The sequence below is a fragment of the Limtongia smithiae genome, assembly GCF_038497785.1.
Source record: "Limtongia smithiae strain NRRL Y-17922 unplaced genomic scaffold V1518scaffold_1, whole genome shotgun sequence".
NCBI classification, from domain to species: Eukaryota; Fungi; Ascomycota; class Lipomycetes; order Lipomycetales; family Lipomycetaceae; genus Limtongia; species Limtongia smithiae.
Genome location: NW_027117622.1, coordinates 1,668,441 through 1,686,676, shown reverse-complemented (window position 1 = coordinate 1,686,676; position 18,236 = coordinate 1,668,441). Strand labels below are relative to the sequence as shown.

Sequence of the window (18,236 nt, the reverse complement as noted above, 5' to 3'; positions counted from 1 at the left end):
CGCATGATGACAATCGCGCCACGCGGGCAGCGGACAGACGCTCGGCGCAGGTTTGCCCCGGACGGCGGCGCGCGTGACGTCAGTTCACTCGGTTCCTCCGCGTTGCGGCGGCACCTCCTCACAAATGGTCCGAGCTGGCAACCCGAGGCGAGGCTCGGACTCGGGTCTAGCAGTCCGAATCGGTGCCTCGGAGGCGGTGCGTCCGCTAGGCCCGAGTTCGCCTCGGCGGTGGCGCGCAGGACCGGGCCCGACAGGGGGCGGCTGCTCGCCGCATCGGATCCGGCGCGACCCGAGACGCCGCGCCTGCGCCACGGGGGCTGGTGAGTCGGCCTCGGGTTTTTTTATTGCGAACCGACGAGGCAGCGACGCGTCGGATCATATAACAAGGCTTCGCGCACCCTTCCCCGGTCAACACTTCCCCATGGCCCTCTCCACCCCGCTGCTCCTCCCGCCTGCGCCGCCGCCCCCCGCGCCCTCCGCCCTCTACCGCATCCCGGCGGCGCTGCTCTTCATGGCCACCCGCCTCCCCGCCGCCTGCGTCACAGGCACATGTCCCGTCAGCACCACCGATACCGCTACCGCAGACTCCGCGACAAAGCAGCTTCCCCCACCTGCGCCCAGCACCGATTCGGCCGTGCAGGCCGCGCGTGTAGCGTCAGCGACGCCACGCGTGGTCGTCGTTGAGCCGCCTCGCCGGGCCATCGAGACAGCCGCGTCGCAGCGGACGGCTCAACCACCTCCACCACCACCACCATCCCCGCCCAACGAAGCGTACATCCTCGCGACACCGCCGCCGCGGCGACAAGGTTACAAGCAGCGCTCGCAGCTTCTCTACCAACTCCAGCGCCTCGACGGGCGCCACGTCGTGCCTCTTCTAAACATCACCACCAAGTCCACATCCTCCTCCGCTTCCTCCCCCCCGCCACCACGCTCGTCCTCCCTGTCGTCCTCGTCCTCGTCCACCGCCGCCTCCATCCTCCCCGCACGCCCCTCTCGCTCCCTCAACGCGCCGTCATCCTCACCGCTACAGTTCAGCGTGAACCCGTGCGACATCGCTCCCAGCTCGCGCAAGACGAAGCACGCACCAATCGTCTCCGCCACCGCGCACGATCTGCACTTCCGCTATGACGACGGGCTCGTCTGGCGTGTGCGTCGCGCGCCCGATGCGCTTGCACCGACGCTGGTCGTCGTTGCCGTCGCCCAAAGCCACGATCCCACCGGAGCCACCGTCCCGACAGAGCGCACGCTGGGCCGCTGGACGCGCACAAAGGCGTCGTCCTCGGGCACCTCGGACGTGTGGACATTCACCGCCGCTCGCAGCGGTGCCGTGCTCGCGACACTCCGTGGCGCGCGCATGGAGCTGCGCTCACCGCCCGCGATCGTCGCCGCGCACACCCGCGCGCGGCACTCCTCACGCTACGCGGCAGAGGATGCGGCCGCGACGCAGCAATACGTCGGCGCTCTGCACTTTGGCGAGGCGCTTGCACTAACATGCGTGTTCATCGCCGCCGCTGCCTCCTTTGCGGCCGCCCCCGCGCTCGTCGACTCCGCCACCGCCGTCGCCGCAAACGCGACCACCGATCCCACACAGAGCCCGCCAACTACTGCCGCCGCCGCCGCCGCACCAGTGCGTCGGCACGCGAGCATAAGTCTTGTGCGACGAGCAGCTACGATGCCGTCGCGCGTGGAGGAGCTTTCAAGCGTGACATCTCGCTTTGGCGGCAGCTTACTGCGGCGCGGGCGCTCGCTGCTGCTGCGGCGCAGCTCTGCAGCCGCCAACTGAAGCGAGCTCACAAAATTGGACACTATCAGTATATTCCATCCTGTACATACTTAGAGTAATCAATCCCGATGTGGAGATCTTCTATTGGATTATCCAAAATAGTGATGTCGCTGTCCTGCGAGGTGCGATGATGTGCTGTGTGGCGCAGCAGGGCGGCATCAGCGTCGTTGTGCGTGCGGCGCGGAGGCGGCAGCAAGCGAGGCGCCGAGGAGACAAGGCGCATCATGCGACAAATCTGGCGCGCGGATATGGTGCGCTCCTGCGATTCGTCGCACCCAGTAAAGGTGGCGGACGGACGGTGACACACAGACGCGTAGAAGAAGAAGACAGAACATGGCTAGATGTAGGACTGCGGACAACCATCCCCGACCTCCTCTCCAGCCCTCCCCGCCTGCCCCGCATTTTGGCTCAGAGGCCAAGGCAAGCCGAGTCTGAGCTAGTGGGCTATAGCTAGCCACGTCGAACACGACGGCGGACAGGCAGCCCAAGAACGACACTCCGTTGCTCTCAGCCCGCCACCTCTCGGCATTTTCCCACTTCGGCGCAACAACCAGGGCAGGGAAAATCAGAGTAGCGCACGGGCGACCGGGTCCCGGAGCCACAAAGGCGCCGGCGGCCGTTGCGCCGCAGCGCCTCCAACTACTTTGTTCTTCACCGCCGCACCCGCCGCGGCGCGCCCTCCTTCGCCTCCGGTCTTGCCCTGAATCATACGTAGTACGCAACCCCTGCAGCAAGGCACCTACAAGGCCCAAGGGGCAGGCGCCGTGGTAAGTGCTGCTGCAGAGCCGCCGGATTCTCCTGATTGCGATTATTCTATTAATGTGCACACATGTCCATGTTCCAACTGCATCCCCCTTACGCCGAAAACACACTCCGGCGCCACCGCTCCACGACCTCCCGCCGCGCCGCATCGTCCTCCGGCGACTGCTGCTGCTGCTGTGCATCTGCGTGTCCACCGCTCGCCTGTCGCCGCTGTTGCTTCAACTGCTCGCGCTGCTGCACAAATTCATGGCCTTCGCGCGTCATGCGCGCCTGCGGTGTTGCCCTAATCGCTGGTTGCTGCTGTGGCGGCGGTATGCCGTACAACGCTTTTTCCTCACGCTGCAGACGCAGTTTCAGTGCTTCCTCGCTGTTCACCGTAAACGACCGCTTCGGCGCCGCCGGCGCTTGCTGCAGCTGCGCAAGCACACCGCCGCCGCCGACGGCAAGCACGCCATCCGAGCCGTTAGAGGAATCAAGCACGTCGTACAACTGCTTCGTCGCACTCGTTCCCGCGCGGATATTCAAAACCCCGCTACTGCCTCCGTAATATGACATCCGCGTCCCCACCGCAGCGCCATTCGGCGTCGATATATCCCGTCTCATCATGCCGCTGTAAACGCTCCGCTCTTCCAACTCTCGCCGTGCAAGCGCTTCGCTATACGCAGACTGCGCAGTACACTGCTGTTGTTGTTGTTGCTGTTGCTGCTGCCACTGCTGCTGCCACTGCTGCTGTGCCACTGCTTGTTGTTGCTGTTTCCACTGCTGTGTCTGCGGTGGCAACGGCAACTGGTGTTGTGACCATCGCGCCTGCACCCGCGCGTCTGCTTTCCGAAGAGGGTATGCAGACATCGCCTCCTCGACTTCCCGGGCATACTGCGCCGGCGCCGTCCGGCGCTTCTCCTGGTTCTTGCTCACGGCCTCGTTCAGCTGTAGAAAACTCGGTGAGGCAGCTTGTGGCACAGCGCCATCAAACGATCCAGGCATTGTTGGCGGCGGCTGCGCTGCGAAAATCCGCGTTCGTGCGCGTTGCCGCGCTTTGCGCTCGTCGAGCTCATGCATCAACGACCGACCCTGGCTCCGCTCGGGCATGTCCTCCGCCGTCACCGTCGGTGCTACCGTCCGTCCTCCCGCTGGAGTCGGCGTCGTCGCCGTCCACGAGTCCAGTACCGAGTCCAGCTTGTCGTGCGGATTTGCCGCGTTCGGCGAAGCCTTGCCCCCCAAGTCATTCGTCGTCGACGATCGCCGCAGCAACGGTGTCTGCGACCGTCTCCGCACCGTTGCGAGGTCCTCATTCTCATTCGTGCTCACCATCGTCGGCGTCATCGGGAACGTAAACCCCGCCGGGGCAAACGTTGACACCCCCGACGTAGACGCTGACGACAGGCTGCTCGAGTCCGTCGACGCCGACGTGCCAGACACTGCAGACTCCGTGCTCGACATCTTCTGCCGCGACTTCTTCGACAGCAGCGGTGGAAGTAATATATGTGTCGGGATCGGCGCGGGGTAGTGTACCAGATTCTCGCGCGACGGCTTTTGCCGGAGCTGTAGCATGCTCCGCACGCGCCCACCAGCTAAGGTCTTTTCGTCTCCAGGGTGCACATCCACCGTCACAATCGCAACCGGCACCGCCAGCGCTCTTAGCTCCGGGCTGTGTCCGCTCGTACTAGTCGTCTCGCTGGCTGCCGCATCTGGCGGTTTCAACATCCGGCCTGCTCCTGTTCCGCCCTCAGTCTCCGACGCATCTCCATCAACCACCGCATGCTGCTCGAACGTCGCAAACGCGTTCGTATACGTCGCCATTCCTGTGTGCCGCTGTGCGCCCGGCAGCGCGCTAATATTCTGCTCTTCAAGCGCGACCGCGATCGCCTCCGGCGTGCGTTTCCGCGGCGAGAGTGTCTTTCCGGTTGCCGTCGACTGCAGACTCACCCGTCGCCAGTCGTTGTCATCCAGGCTCTCAACCTCCTCGCCGTCGTTGTCGCACACCACCGAGTTCCTCACGCTTAGCCCATCACACGGATCATTCTCCGATTCCGCGGCCGGCGAGGGCATGAGGCTGATCAGCCCGCCGTCGCGCGATACGAAGCTCTCCTCGCGCTGCGGACTCATCCGGCGCGCCTGGTGTTCTGGCCGAGTCTCCCGGTGCTCGGCGGTCTCTTGCGTGTTGCTACTCGTGGCGTCGTCCTCAGGGTCGTCGGAGAGGTAGTAGTAATCGCTTGCGTCACCGTCGGAGTCGTTGCTTGCGATAACGGCCGTGATAGTGGGCTTCCTGCTAGTGATGCCGTTGCTGGCGTGCGTTGCTGCGCCGCGAGTCGCTCTTGTAGTCGAGGCAGACGACGACACGGGGAAGTCGCCGAAGGTATGAGTGGCCGCTTTGACGTCGCGTTTGCGGCCCCGCAGCAGCCTGTCGAACGGTGCCATGTAAATATAAGAATGCGGCGAAGCTGTTTGTTGACGAGGCCAGCTCCCCGTTCCGGCCCTTGCACCTGTGTATCACTTTGCTCGCGGGCACACCCCTGCGCAGCGCCACGTACCCAGCCGGCGGGTTGATCCAGCTGCAGCTCGTTCCTGGCAGACGCGCGGTCCGTCTCTCGAGAGTCTTCCTGCCGCTCGTGGTCGTCGCTCAAGCAGTCGGCTGTGCAGATATAAATAGGGAGGCAGTCAAGCGAGGGGGGAAATGGCTGCTTGCTCGTTCACGTGCGGAGTACGCACGCGGCTGCGCCAGGCCCGTCTCTCCGCGCTCGTGCGCCGGGTCTAATTTTGGCGAGCTATCACGTGGCGTCCGCTCACGGATCATAAATCACATTTGGATCATCACATCAACGCCACGCGCATCTGCAACTTCGTGAACTTCCCACCTCGCCTCCCACCACTGGACCCCACCCTCAACCGCAGTTATGGCCGAACGCAAGGTCATCAACAAGTACTACCCTCCAAACTTCGACCCCTCCAAGCTCGAGCGCCGCAAGCGCTCTCGCGGCGATACTGTCGTCAAGCTCCAGACCGTCCGCCTCATGGCGCCATTCTCTATGAAGTGCACTGCTTGCGGCGAGTACATTTACAAAGGCAAGAAGTTCAACGCCCGTAAGGAGAGCACCGGCGAAAAGTACCTCGGCATCCAAGTCCTGCGCTTCCACATTCGCTGCACGCGTTGCTCGGCGGAGATCACGTTCAAAACCGACCCCAAGAACTCGGACTACGTCTCTGAGCGCGGCGCGGTGCGCAACTTCGAGCCATGGCGCGGCGCAGAGGATAAAGAAGAGACTGAAGAGGAGCGCCTTGATCGGCTTGAGCGCGAGGAGCAGGACAACGACGCCATGGCAGAGCTCGAAGTCAAAGTGCTCGATGCGAAGCGTGAGATGGAAATCGCAGACGCGCTCGACGAGCTGCGATCACGTAACGCTCTCACCGAACGTGTCAACCCCGAGGCATCGCTCGATGTAATCCACAGCGCCACAGAGTCAAAAATTGCAGAAGAGAAAGCTCGGCAAGAAGAGGAAGACGACCGATTAGCAAAAGAGGCGTTTATCGCAGCTAAGATTGCCGCTAGCGCCGCCGCCGTCTCTCCACCCCCCGTTCCCACAGTCGCCCCCACCAAGCCCACCACCACACCGTCCAACCCACTCGACCTCCTCAAACGACGACGCGAAGCACGATCATCTCTTGGCATTCTTCTCAAAAAGCCCAAGATTGCTTGATATTTAATACCCCAACAAAATAAAATTATATCTTTACTGAAAACCTGTTCCGCCTAGCCCGCTATCGCTATACATATCTTACAAGTAAGGCATAAACGCGTTATCCGTCGCTGCCAAATGCTTCGGGTTCACCGCTTGCGCCACTAAATCAATCACTGACTGGTTCGCCGGAATGGTGCCCTTGCCTGGCTGTGCAAGCGACGACGTCTTCTTCAGTATTGCGTCCACGTTCGCCTTCACCAGCTCTTGTAACTGCTGGTCCTGCGCGCATGGCCGGTGCTGGAACGCAAACCATGAAATAATCTCGTCCCGCACAAATAGTGCAAGGTACTGCTCCAGATCAAACTCCGGCTTCGTCAAACAACGCGCGAAAATCATCATCGCAGGCGAAAACAAGCCTTCCATCGCCACCGGTCCCATCAAGTTCTGCAAGTTCGGCGTCAGTCGGAACTGCACTGGGTCCGAGCAGAAGAATGTTGGCGTCGGTAATGGCGGTAGCGCTGCTGTATGTTAGCACACAACTCCACAAATCTCGCAACACCTCAAGTACTTACAAGGCAGCGTCTCGGTAGTCCAAGCCACGCCCGATGTCTGAGAAATCAAGATCTTATGTGGGAATCTCTGTCCCAGACACATCATGAACGTCATAAACGCAACGCCAGCGTACGAGTACGAAAACTCCTTCCTGAACAGCCAGAAGTCACTGAACGAGCTAAAAAGGTTCATAAAGTGATCGCGAAGAATCGTTCCGGGAACCATAGTCTTCTGAACCGCGCTCAGAATATCAATCTTATCCGTCTGGTCCGGCTTTCCTTGTCGCACCTTCGCCATCTGCTTCAGCTTTTGGATCGTGTACATTAACGGGTCATCGCGATGTCGGCCCGTCCGATGGCAGTAGTCCTCGTAAATGCTCAACATCGAGCTGAAATCCGAGCTGTCCTGCAACAGTCGCACGTGTGGCGACAACGGAATTGCTGCAGCCAAGTAGAACTGAAGATTCCGCCGACGACTTTCGTTGCGTCGAACCAGATTGCTGTTCAAAATTCGGAACAACTGTGTAATTCGCTCCTCTCGTCGGCAATGTCTGGCAGCCGGGTACTGGATCGTGAATGGGTACAACTTCGTATCCGAGCCTCTGATCGTAATCCGTCTGTAGCACAGCCCTTGCGTCCGTACAATTTCAATCCGCGGTAAAAATCGTTCAAACTTCACAAACAGTACGTTCGAGTCTTTGTGCAGGAGATACTGTCCCGGTACTTCAATGTCGTCAAACTTCTGGTAATGAAACTCGCTCAAATGAGGACTCAGCAGTTCTAACTGTAGCTTCTCCGTAAACTGGCGTCGATCAAGTCGTTCCTCAAACCGGTCTCTCCAACATCGCAGTTTCGTCACATATGTCTGGATATTCGACTTGTTCTGCACAAAGTCCGCTTCAAACGCCGATTTCAAATACTTTGGCAGAATTGTCTCCGCAAACTTCGAAATATTGCTCTCTGCTGCCGCCGGAAGTTTGGAATCGTCCTTCGGATACGGTAAACGGCCTAAGTACTGCACTCCATCTGATAACAACGCTACAACGAGCCTGTACGCGTCCTCGTCCTCGGTACACTTGAACCGCTGGTGAATCTGATCAACGAATGTCTCCATAGACAACGACAACAACGGATACGCTGTCTTCAATATTCCCAAAATTTCGTCCACGTAATCCCATGGCTGCAATACCGCCGTCGCACCGGCCTGCGCGCCCATCGCCGCGCTCGCCGGTGATCCTACTGTCCCCGCTTGCCTATTCGCCGCCAATAACGCCGCATTACCCTGCATTCCACTGCTCAACTGCGGGCTCCCAGTTCCAATGCTCACACCACTCTCGCCAATCCCATTCATCGGCAAATGTCCTTGCTGCATCGATGGCGAACCTCGTACGCCTGCGGCAGAAGCTCCTTGTTGTGTTCGTATCGCGTTGTGCTTATTCGCCTCGCGCTGCGCGACCTGCATAGCTTGTCGTTGTAGCGCCGAGTAGTCCTCCTTTGTCGTCCGCAGCGGAAATTGAAGCGCCTGCGGATAGCTCTTCGCGATTCTCATCAATATGGTCCGCACAAGACGAGCTTCTTTATGCGACAGCGACGTCAACAGCTGCGGGATATATGTAATCCAGTACCACACCGGCACATCTCCAGTGAAATTGTCAAACGCCTGCGACAATATCTGCGAACTGTCGTCCAAGCTAATCAGCCATAGAATACGTCCCAGAAATCGTCGAACTTTGCCGTTCCTATAGAGCGCTGCCGCCTGCATATAACAGCTGATAGCATGTGCGGCGTGACTCATGTTGTTTGTAGCCTTGAAACGACAATCATGGTAGTATGCCCACTCGGCCCATGATCGTGACAACGAGAAATCAATCTGAACCGCGCTCGAAAACGTCTGGTTGGCCTCGTCCCACATCTCAAGCTTGGCGAAGAACATTGCCTTTAGCGTGAAAAATTCAGCCTTCTGCTCTGCCGTGAAATAGATCAAGTTGGTGTTGCTAATAACGTCCAGACCCGTGCGCAGCTCATTCGGATTCTGATAATGACACTTTGCCTGCTCGCGAAGCTTCAAGAAGGCCTCCTGAATTTCAATGTTCGGAAGCGAATAAATCTTTGTAAGCTGTCCAATACACACGTCCGTCATACCATGCTTGCGCGCAATATGTGCAAATCGGTTAATAATCCATGCTATCTCATGATATCCGCGATACGAGGTCGAATTAGTCTGAGAGTTGTGTCCATACTGTGCCTGAAGCTGCGGTACAAGGGGGAGATAATGCCTGTTGATAACCGAAAATACGTGCTGTCTCCATGCAACTAAATCGCCCCAAACATTGATATCATCCCACGGATTCGGAAGTCGTTCGCGCCAGGCTTGTAAGATTACCTTCATTTCTTGCGATTTTGACTCGGCATTATTGACATCTGTCGTCATAAGGTTCTTATAGAGCTGGCTCGCCTCCAAAATCTCGACAAACTGCTGGAACGCCTGCAGCAATGGAATATGTGCATTCGTAATCCTCGTCGGAAGAGAGTGCCATTTTCTGAGTGTCAGCTGAATTCCTTCATCACAGCACTTTGACAGCTCCGATGTCGATGTCTCGGTCTTGAGCGAAAATTTCTGCAAGTACATGAACGCCTCGAAAATGTATCGCCGAGGCGTCGGTACATCCATTATGCTCTTGATCGATTGCTCTAGCGGTTCCTTTTCGGCAGTCCAGTCTGCTAGTCTCCATGCGCACTCGAGGAGCAAATCGGTAAGGCCTTCGTGCTTTGCAAGTTCAGACAGAATATCCCACTGCTGTAGCTTCTCCGCGGACAAAATCCAGTGATCTTCCCAAATATAATACTCAGACTCTGAGTAAGGCAGCGCGCCGCTCCGGGCCTTGATCTGTGCTGTCTCGTACATCTGCTGCGCGTGATTCCAAAGTCCAATCTGTTCGTAAGAAATCGCCGTGTTCGTCTCAACATACTGGCATCGTCGTCTCCACTGTCCATAAAACATATCACGTTCTTGAAGCGACGCGTACATTTCCACAAGCGCATCAAGAGTGCTGTCTAACACTGCCGTGCTATCCGTCTCGGGATGTAGAACCGCGTCCTCGTGTATCTGCATCGCCGTGTACCACGCATTATATGTCTTGCCCAAATGCTTGACAAGGTGTGGAGGAAGTTGCACCGGCGGATGACTCTTGCCAATCCCTTCCAAAAGAATCTGAATGATGTTCGGGTTTCTGTCAACTTGCCGCATATGATACTCCTTCGTCAAGAGAATGATGAAATTTCTGGAAACATCTTGTCTGTCTCGAACGGCAACCGTAGACCACGCCACTGGGAAAAAAGCGTTCCACGATCGACGAATGCTCACAGAGTCGTAATAAAACAGCTCCATTAAAGGTTCAAAGAAGTTCTGCGCCACAACCGACGAACATTCTGCCAAAAACTTCCTGCGCCGATCTAAATAGTCCTCAAACGCGTCCGTAATGATATTCTGGCCATCCGTGTCGATCGTATTGGTCAACATATTGAACGACGGCAGTTGAAAGTCCCCATCACTGAGAAACAGCTTACTCTCGGCGTGAACAGAGCCCAACAGCAGCTGCATCGCCTGATTGATCCACAAAAATTCGGAGAGACCCTCCCAGTTCTGATCCTTGATGACATACATAAATCGCTTCCAGAGAGTTTTGTCCAAGCTATCTCCGAAAATCTTCATGAATCGTCGACGCATTGGAACGTCGTTGATACGCGTGCCCACCAAGAAAGCGTACTCCATTCGCACTGTAAGCTCAGTCCTGGCAAGCTCAGGTGCCTCGTATATGTCGATGACAAGTTGATAGAACGCTTTTGTCAGTGCCATGTCACCCCGGGCCTCAAAAACCATCATTTTTGTCAAAATCACAGTCTTCTCTTTAAGCAATGGTACCAATTCGGTATTGTTGAAGATCCACGTCCGCACGATATCCAGAATCTTGAAGCATAGGTTAATGTCACTAGAGCGCTCCACTAGTTGAGTAAGAACCGACAAGAACACGCGTCGCTGATCTTCAAGATGAGCTATTCTCGCAGCGCCGATATCTAGAATTTTCTCCAACAGCCCAACAATCTTCTTCGGCTCCAAGTCTGAGCCGCTGCCACTTGCTGCATTTCCATCCGCAGCGCCAGATGAACCTCCATTACCAGAATTTGCATTATTGCCCGACGCGCCGTTTCCGTGCTGACCATTTGCAACACCTGCGGAGGTTGTGCCACTAACCGAACCGTTTCCTGGTGTTTGACCATTGGTAGATGAGCCACTTGCGCCTTGAAGTGCATGTGCACCTTGAGCCTGCGTTTGCGAACCGCTGGCGACAATGTGGTCCTTCAATAGTTTTCCAAAGGCACGCATTATGAGCGGTAAGAGAGGATCAACTGCTTGAGGGCGATGTTCGGTCAACGTACAAGCTAACAGAATACTCGACGACAAAGCCTGCGAATTGGTAAAGTTCTCTTGCACAACGTTGCTGATAAGATTCACAAAGCTGGTCGCTGCGTCCTTGTCAGAATCGTCCATTTCGTCGCCGATGACGCCGATCGCCTTCAGAACTCGTCCTAGAACGGGCTGCAAACATTCTTGAAGCTCTTCAATATCAGAATGCACCGACTTGCTAAGTAATTTTTCCAGTTGCTCGAGATTCCCGACAATCCACTCGTCTGACTTCTGGTCTAGAGTTACCCGGATAATGTGCAACGCGTTGATGAATGAAATCAGCGTCGACGGACCCAGAGTGTAGTGCGTCAAGCTGCGCTCAAAGAAAGTAAGCTTCACATTAACTTCAGACCAGAGTCCCGGACCCAGGAACTGATGCAACATGTCAATAATTCGTTTTGCTAGCGGATTCTCCGACGCCTTCTGGGACGCAATGCATGCAAATCGGATCAGATATGTAATAGTCGCCTCACGCATGATGAATGGAACCAAGATCTCAGGCTGCTTGTCACCAGCCTGGCTCGGTGATTGGGTTGTCTTGATTTCCGCCGTATTCATGGTAGGCGAAGACATCTCGTCTGCACGCCGCTTGAGAGATCCCGGCAATTGTACCGGACTCTTAGGTTCGACAGAAGATGATGCGGAGTTCGCCGCTTCAGCAATCCGCTTCTTCTCCCATTTCAAGATCAATTCGGCAAGATCCACGGATAACACCTGGTTGTCAAGTGTGGGATTTTGGGTAAATCCTAATTTCGGCATCGCGCCAACAATTAGACTGAAAAAGTGATCGCGAGATTCATAAAAGAGATCCGGATGCCGAATAATGAACTGATAAACGTTGATAACCTGGCTGACAAGGTGTCCGTCATCCACCAATACACGCCGAGCGTACTTTGCCCACAACGGGAATCGTCCATCCGATCCCAGCCTCTTCGGAAGAACAGGTGCCAAGAGGTCCAATGCTTGCTTCACGAGGACGCGAGCGTCGCTCTGATGAGCCCGCAGCAGCTGCACATAAACCTGTAACGCGATCTTAAGCGGAGTGTCGTATGCCACAATAAAAAATGCAATCAAAACCGATGAAGCTTGCTTGCTGATAACGTCCTCAAGTTTGATGTAGTTCCAGCCGACCTTGATGATATCCTTTCGCACATCTGCAACTAAATTTGGACTGTGATGAATCAATGTCGCCGACATCTGCAATAATTGAATTCTGTACTGATCTTGGAATTCCGAATTGTCCTCCGAAAGATCGCTCAAAGCAGGCTTCCAAATCTTAGAATGAACCGCCTCAATCCATGTCCTATCAATCAAACCGCTAAGATCCCTGCTTCGAAGGACTTCCCGGATCAACGTCGAATTAATTATGTACTGGAATATGAAACATCGGGTAGACGTCGCTGTCGCAGAATGCGTGAAATAATCAAGACTTTTGTTGAGGAACATGCGTCGCCGTTCAACCGATAACGAGTTAACGATGGAGTCAAAAATGTACTGATAGACCTCAGGAATCGCGTCGATACTCTTCGTTGCAATCGCATCAATGACCTTAAAAATTAAATCAACCTCGTTCTCGTTCCGATCCATACACATCAAGGTTAGGCTCAACAATCTGTCAAGCGCTTGCTTCGCTCCAAGATGAACGTCGGATGTCAACGATGCCCCTCGGGCAAACGTTTTGAGCCAGTTCGCGCTTTGAAGTAATTGCAGCAGAGAATCTCGCTGTTGAGAAATCCAGTCGTTCTTATACTTCGCAACGCCATCCATGATATAAATCATGTTTACCACCGCGTTGCATTTGTCCTCGGGACTTGCGATTTCTAGCGCCCGAGAAATGAGACTAGGCAAGCGAGTACTGAGAAGCTCGCGCAGCTCTGTGCTTGGTTCCTGGCTAACAAGATGGACAAATATCTTTCCGAAACGACGATCTGCAAGCTTCGGAGCAAAATATTCCATCGTTTCCTTCGGAAATCGCACAGTGAACTTAACAAGTGCAGGTCGGAAAGGACTGTCACGGTAACGTCTAATATGATCTTCCAACAGCATAATCGTTGTAACAAGCTCGTCCATGAATTTGTATGCTTCCGCGGGCAACAAATGGTAAACATGAAGAATCTTAGTGATAATCTTGATGTTCATCTGCGACATCAGCTGCTTGCCGGAAGACTGATAAAGCCCGCTCGGTTCAGCCCATAGCTTGAGGTGATCCATAAGCTTGACACCAATCTCAATCTTGAAATAGTTCGTCAAAAGCTCTAACAAAACAGCAAGTCCGTCAAGACCTTCAACAGTCAATCGTCGATGATCAGAGAGGTTCACCAGTATAGGTCGAAGTCCGTTCTGCAGTAAATCCTTCGGCAGCTTGTGATTCTGAGTCAGTACAGACTTCAAAGCGTCGCTTGCAGCATCAACGGCAGACTTAGACCGTGAATACAAAGTCTTGAAGAAAACTGCAATAATTTTGGCTCGCGTCTGCGCCTGTTCGCTCGAATTGAACTCCGGGTTCATCATAGCGACGTCAAGAAGTCGAATACAGACAATGCGAAGTTGTACCAGTTGCTCATAAACGCCATATTCCATACTTCTGGGCGGATGAGGAGCTGCCAAGAGGGCCTCGTCATCTGCATCCGCAAGCGCCATAGCTTCCATCAGTAGACGAAGTAACTCATTGTTGAACGGTATAAACGTCTTATCCAATTTCAAGCAAAAAGTAATAGCGTCGATGTTACCGATCTGCATAGGGAATGGAAGAGCCCGGAGGGGCTTGCTGAAAATCGACTTGAGCGCGCCATCTTTCACCGGCTTCAAAAGATCGTTCAACGGAATGTGTGTGAGCTCTTCTAGCAAATGCAACGAACTCTGAACAGTTTCTCTCACGACCTGATGCGAATTTGAAATTTCGTAAAACAGTGTGCCAATGACCTGATGAAACAACCGCGTGGAGATTTCTTCGGCAGTAATGTTCTTATTACAGATCGTCAAAACCGTCTTGATAAGTCCCTTCGCATCTTCTTGCGCCAAGCTTGGCAGTTCTGGGGATAAATCTTTGAGAACAAAAAGTAGGGCACGTAAGATATCCAGTTCGCGTTTCTGAACCCACTCCTTGGAGAGCTCAACTTCAGTCAAAAGCACTTTCAAGCCAATACAACCGCCGGCCTTGCTGTACCACGGCTCCTCGAAGCAGGCATGACAGAACACCGCAGCCAAGTACTTCAAAACTGGAAACTTCTGTGCCGCATCCGGAGTATCAAATATGTCAAGACTGCACTTGTAAATAGTCTTGATCGTCATAATTCCGGTCTCTCTAACCGGAGCTTTGTAGGATCCCAGTGCGTCTGAGATTGCCTGGTACAACAAGCGGAAGTCAATGCACAATGGGTCCTCGTGGTCGGTGACCAAAAACGGTCGCTTATCGCGCTTCACTTCGAGAATGATCTTGCCGATCTCCAGCATCACAACGTGCTCGCAAATATCGTTAATCAACTGCCGCGCTTCATCCTTAACTTGAGCAATTGCCGTGGCATTGAAGCAATATGTCAGCATTTTCAAAAAGAGTTCATTTTGAAAATGTAACTTCTTCGTCGAACGCGGCGGGTTCTGCAGCGAAAATTTTGGATCTGGCGGAATCAAGCCAGTCTTCAGCGACTTCACGCATTCAAGCATAACCTGGCCGGTATCCGGACCCAGGTCTGATCGATCGAAAAATAGCTTGATCGCCGCCGAGAGCAAGTGAAATGCTTCCACTCGATAGTGCATGTCAGCTCTGTAATCATTGATCGCTTTGAATACAGACTCCATTCCAGTCGACAAAGGGAATGCTCGACGTCCCGACAAGCCATGAATTTCAATCATTATATTAGGATCGTTCTCAGTCAACCCATCTGCGGACAAGTTTTGGGGGGTCTGTAAAAATCGGCGATTGCGGCCACCCAACTTCCCGAGAATTCGAAGAGTGGTATGGCTCGGCTGATGTGAATACGGCAACGGTCGCAAATGAGTCCACAGCGCCTCCATGACTTCCTCAATGACCGGTTCCAGGATATTGTCAAAGTAATCCGGAGTCAAGTTATCAACGCAAAGCTCTAGAGTGCGTAGCCCTTGGCTTACAAGCTCCGGAGATCCTGTAAGCGAGATTACCAGCGGGCGCATAAGGTACTTCAGATGAGGCACAAGAACACTCAATCTCACTGGTACTGTCAAACATAGTTCGACGTATAATTCGCGCTCTTGAGGCTTTCGAGCTGTCAGAAGAAGACGGTTAAGCGATTCCAGCAAAACTTGCAGTAAAGGTAGCACCTCCTTGTATAGAAGTTCAAATCTTCCGCCTCCAATGCTGCGGAACAGCGTGCGGAGAAGGAGATAGTAATTCAATGGATCTTCTGCCGTCGTTGCAAGGCTCATTGATTTTAAAATCAGATCCCGGAGATGGGGCTGGAAAACTTCCTCATTCGTCGTTGAAAACAAGTTAACCGCCATGAACGAGAGCTTAAACAACCGAATCAGAATGTTCGACTGCAGCGCATCACCTCTGCCGATGTCCTCCAACTTGCCCATCAAGAAATTGAGTAACATTCCAGCAAAATTCGCAGATGTGGGTTCGTTCGCCAAGAAAAATTGCGGGACATGGAGCAGGGACGTGTTCTTGAGCATCACATTGAAAAAATTCGGGAGCTCGTACTCAAAAATTTCGTGAAATGCTGCTGGGTCAATATGAATAAACACGGTCGCAAAGGCTTCCAGCAAATCTCTCTCCTCCTTGGAGCTAGAAATCGGGATACTAGGACCGATTGAATCATATGTGCCGCTTCTGTGAGGATCAATAACTGACTTCTCCCGAATGGTACCGTAGTACGAAAATCCCTTAGCGCCCTCACGGAAAAGTTTTCTGAAAATAGCGATCTGCTCATAGTTGAAGCCTCGGACTGTTTCGTTCCACTGAGAAACGTTGATCTGAATACCAGTTGGAGCGGGTGGGTTACATGTCTTCAAGCCAAACATGATGGTCTTTAAACCATTCAGCAAATTCTTGAAAATATATCTGCCATCCTTCATGCCGTCGCTCGCAGTCTCAGCGTGCAGTTTGATCGGAAAAGCGTTTAGAATATCGGTCTGATCGACTTCCCGTTCCACTTTCTCTTCTTCGCTTTCATCTGCGAATTCGAAAGGCTTGCCTTTTTCTTCTTCTCTGATGACAGCGGCAATTTGATCAATAGGTCGCTTATCGATAGTCTCACTGCTGTGGTACTGCGCATTTTCGTAATTTCTGTTCAAAGTCGCGAACTTCTGCGCGAAAGCGTCCAGAATGAAAATCACGAGTTGGCGACCTTCATCTTTGTTTGGAAGCCTCATGATTCGTTCGACAAGATTGAGCAAGAGTTTCGCACTCATTGTCTGGAAACTTGCCGCCAGAGAACAGTCTTGTACATTCTTGGAATATACTTCAACGGTTAGCCAGATCTGAGCGGGCGTAAGATCCGCACGCACGTGGTGCAGCAAGTCGGCGACCATGCTATACGCCAGTGGTCGCAATGTTTCGTGTACGGTAAGTCCATCACCAATCAAAACTTTCTCGTTGAGTAGCAGGTCGACCCGTGGAATGAACACAGGACGGAAATCTGTAGAGAGAATGTGTCTTGTAGCCACCAAGAGTTCTTTCCGAGAGCTAGAAAGTTCACGAGGACAATCTTTCAGGAGTCTGATGACATACTCTGGTATCAATCTTTCGTCATAGCCTTCCAGCATGGATGCATATCCGCGCAAAACAAACGCCAGGAACGACATTGTCTTGACTTGAGCTGTGATGAATTCGCCGAACGCAGTTCGGTTTTTGATCGCCGGAGAGACTGACGTATAGATTTCTCCGCGAGATGCCGCTGCCGTGTGAGCCTCCGCTTGAGGCGACGCCTGTAGTCCGAGCATGCCTAGAATCAGCGGAACAAAGGAGGCCAAGTTGGTGTTGACGGTATGCTTGTGGGAAGAAAATAACAGAACTACGATAATGGGGCATTCAGTCAACACTCGGAAACTGTACATAGTCTTCTGGAGATGCTTGGCCTGAACATCTCCCCCAATGTCAGACGGTAGGGACGGGGACATTGGTCGCGGAGATTGCAACGACAGATTGCCGGGCTATCACTTATTAGCACTACCAAACACGCTGAATAACATAGTAAGCGCCTCACCGTTGATACATTCAAGCTACTAGCACCGACCGATGATGCAGCGGGTGTACCGTGAAGATCAAAAGTCTCCCTGACTACCTCGGGCATGTTTTGATATATCTGTATGACAACGTCGAGAAATTGTTGAACTTGATCGCTGAGTTCCGATTTATAGCTTCGGTGTAGAATTGTAATGATTTTCATGCAGAGCACACCATTTTCCTCGTTCTCGACTTGAAGCAGCGACATAATAAGCCGCAGAACTTGGGCCGCGTAGGGACGAAACGTTTCGTTCATTTGTAGGCGGTGAAAGATTTCGAGAATGCAATTCCGTAGTTTCTTCGACAAAATATTAGGCGCCTAGTCTCTGATCAAATGAAGCAAAAGCAGTAGTTACCTGGTCCTGCGACACTGTGAAAAAGCTCGGCGGTGTCGTCTGAAGTATTTGAATCAACGCTGGCATCACTTTGTTCAGCAGCTTCGAGTACTCCTGCGGTTGCTGAAATGCTTCCAACGAGTCTTTCAACTCAGAGGCAACTGCCAATTTTGCCTTGGAATCTGATGTGTCCCTATTAGTCTATACTCTCAAAGTATGCTCACTGTTCAAGCATGTAGACCAGGGAGACCAGCTTACCAGACGAAGTGTCCGAGAGACGCTGAGCATACGCGTCAGCGGTTAATCCGACCATACTGGAATATTTCCTTTGCCGTATGACAATCCTAGGATTAGTAAAATGGTCGCCCAAGACACTTAAAGTCTGTGCGGGGCCAGAAGGATGCCTCAGGAGCTTGTACGCTCCTTTCCCGTCCTGCTAGCTCTGCGTGACGAACCCACGT

General features: G+C 53.6%; 4 protein-coding genes across 4 annotated transcripts; 2 read left to right on the top strand and 2 right to left on the bottom strand.

The window, feature by feature from the left end:
• Positions 1–418: 418 nt before the first annotated feature.
• V1518DRAFT_409938 (uncharacterized protein) lies at positions 419–1,898 on the top strand (the record flags this gene model as incomplete). Its single annotated transcript, XM_066902476.1, has 1 exon — positions 419–1,898. The coding sequence occupies one exon, from the start codon at positions 422–424 to the stop codon at positions 1,781–1,783; it is 1,362 nt and encodes a 453-aa protein (XP_066762325.1). The 3' UTR covers positions 1,784–1,898.
• A 596-nt stretch (positions 1,899–2,494) lies between these two features.
• V1518DRAFT_453608 (uncharacterized protein) lies at positions 2,495–5,254 on the bottom strand. The gene has a single exon (XM_066906531.1). The coding sequence runs from the start codon at positions 4,961–4,963 to the stop codon at positions 2,639–2,641; it is 2,325 nt and encodes a 774-aa protein (XP_066762324.1). The 5' UTR covers positions 4,964–5,254; the 3' UTR covers positions 2,495–2,638.
• Positions 5,255–5,312: 58 nt separating this feature from the next.
• Positions 5,313–6,283, top strand: V1518DRAFT_409934 (uncharacterized protein). Its single transcript, XM_066902475.1, has one exon. It carries the CDS (start codon positions 5,440–5,442, stop codon positions 6,238–6,240), a length of 801 nt encoding a protein of 266 aa, XP_066762323.1. The 5' UTR covers positions 5,313–5,439; the 3' UTR covers positions 6,241–6,283.
• On the bottom strand, positions 6,280–18,192 carry V1518DRAFT_41913 (uncharacterized protein). The gene is made up of 5 exons (XM_066904693.1): positions 18,034–18,192; positions 17,797–17,957; positions 17,421–17,738; positions 6,795–17,367; positions 6,280–6,740 (listed from the first exon to the last, which is right to left on the bottom strand). The coding sequence occupies exons 1-5, from the start codon at positions 18,086–18,088 to the stop codon at positions 6,319–6,321; spliced, it is 11,529 nt and encodes a 3,842-aa protein (XP_066762322.1). The 5' UTR covers positions 18,089–18,192; the 3' UTR covers positions 6,280–6,318.
• Between the last annotated feature and the right edge of the window lie 44 nt (positions 18,193–18,236).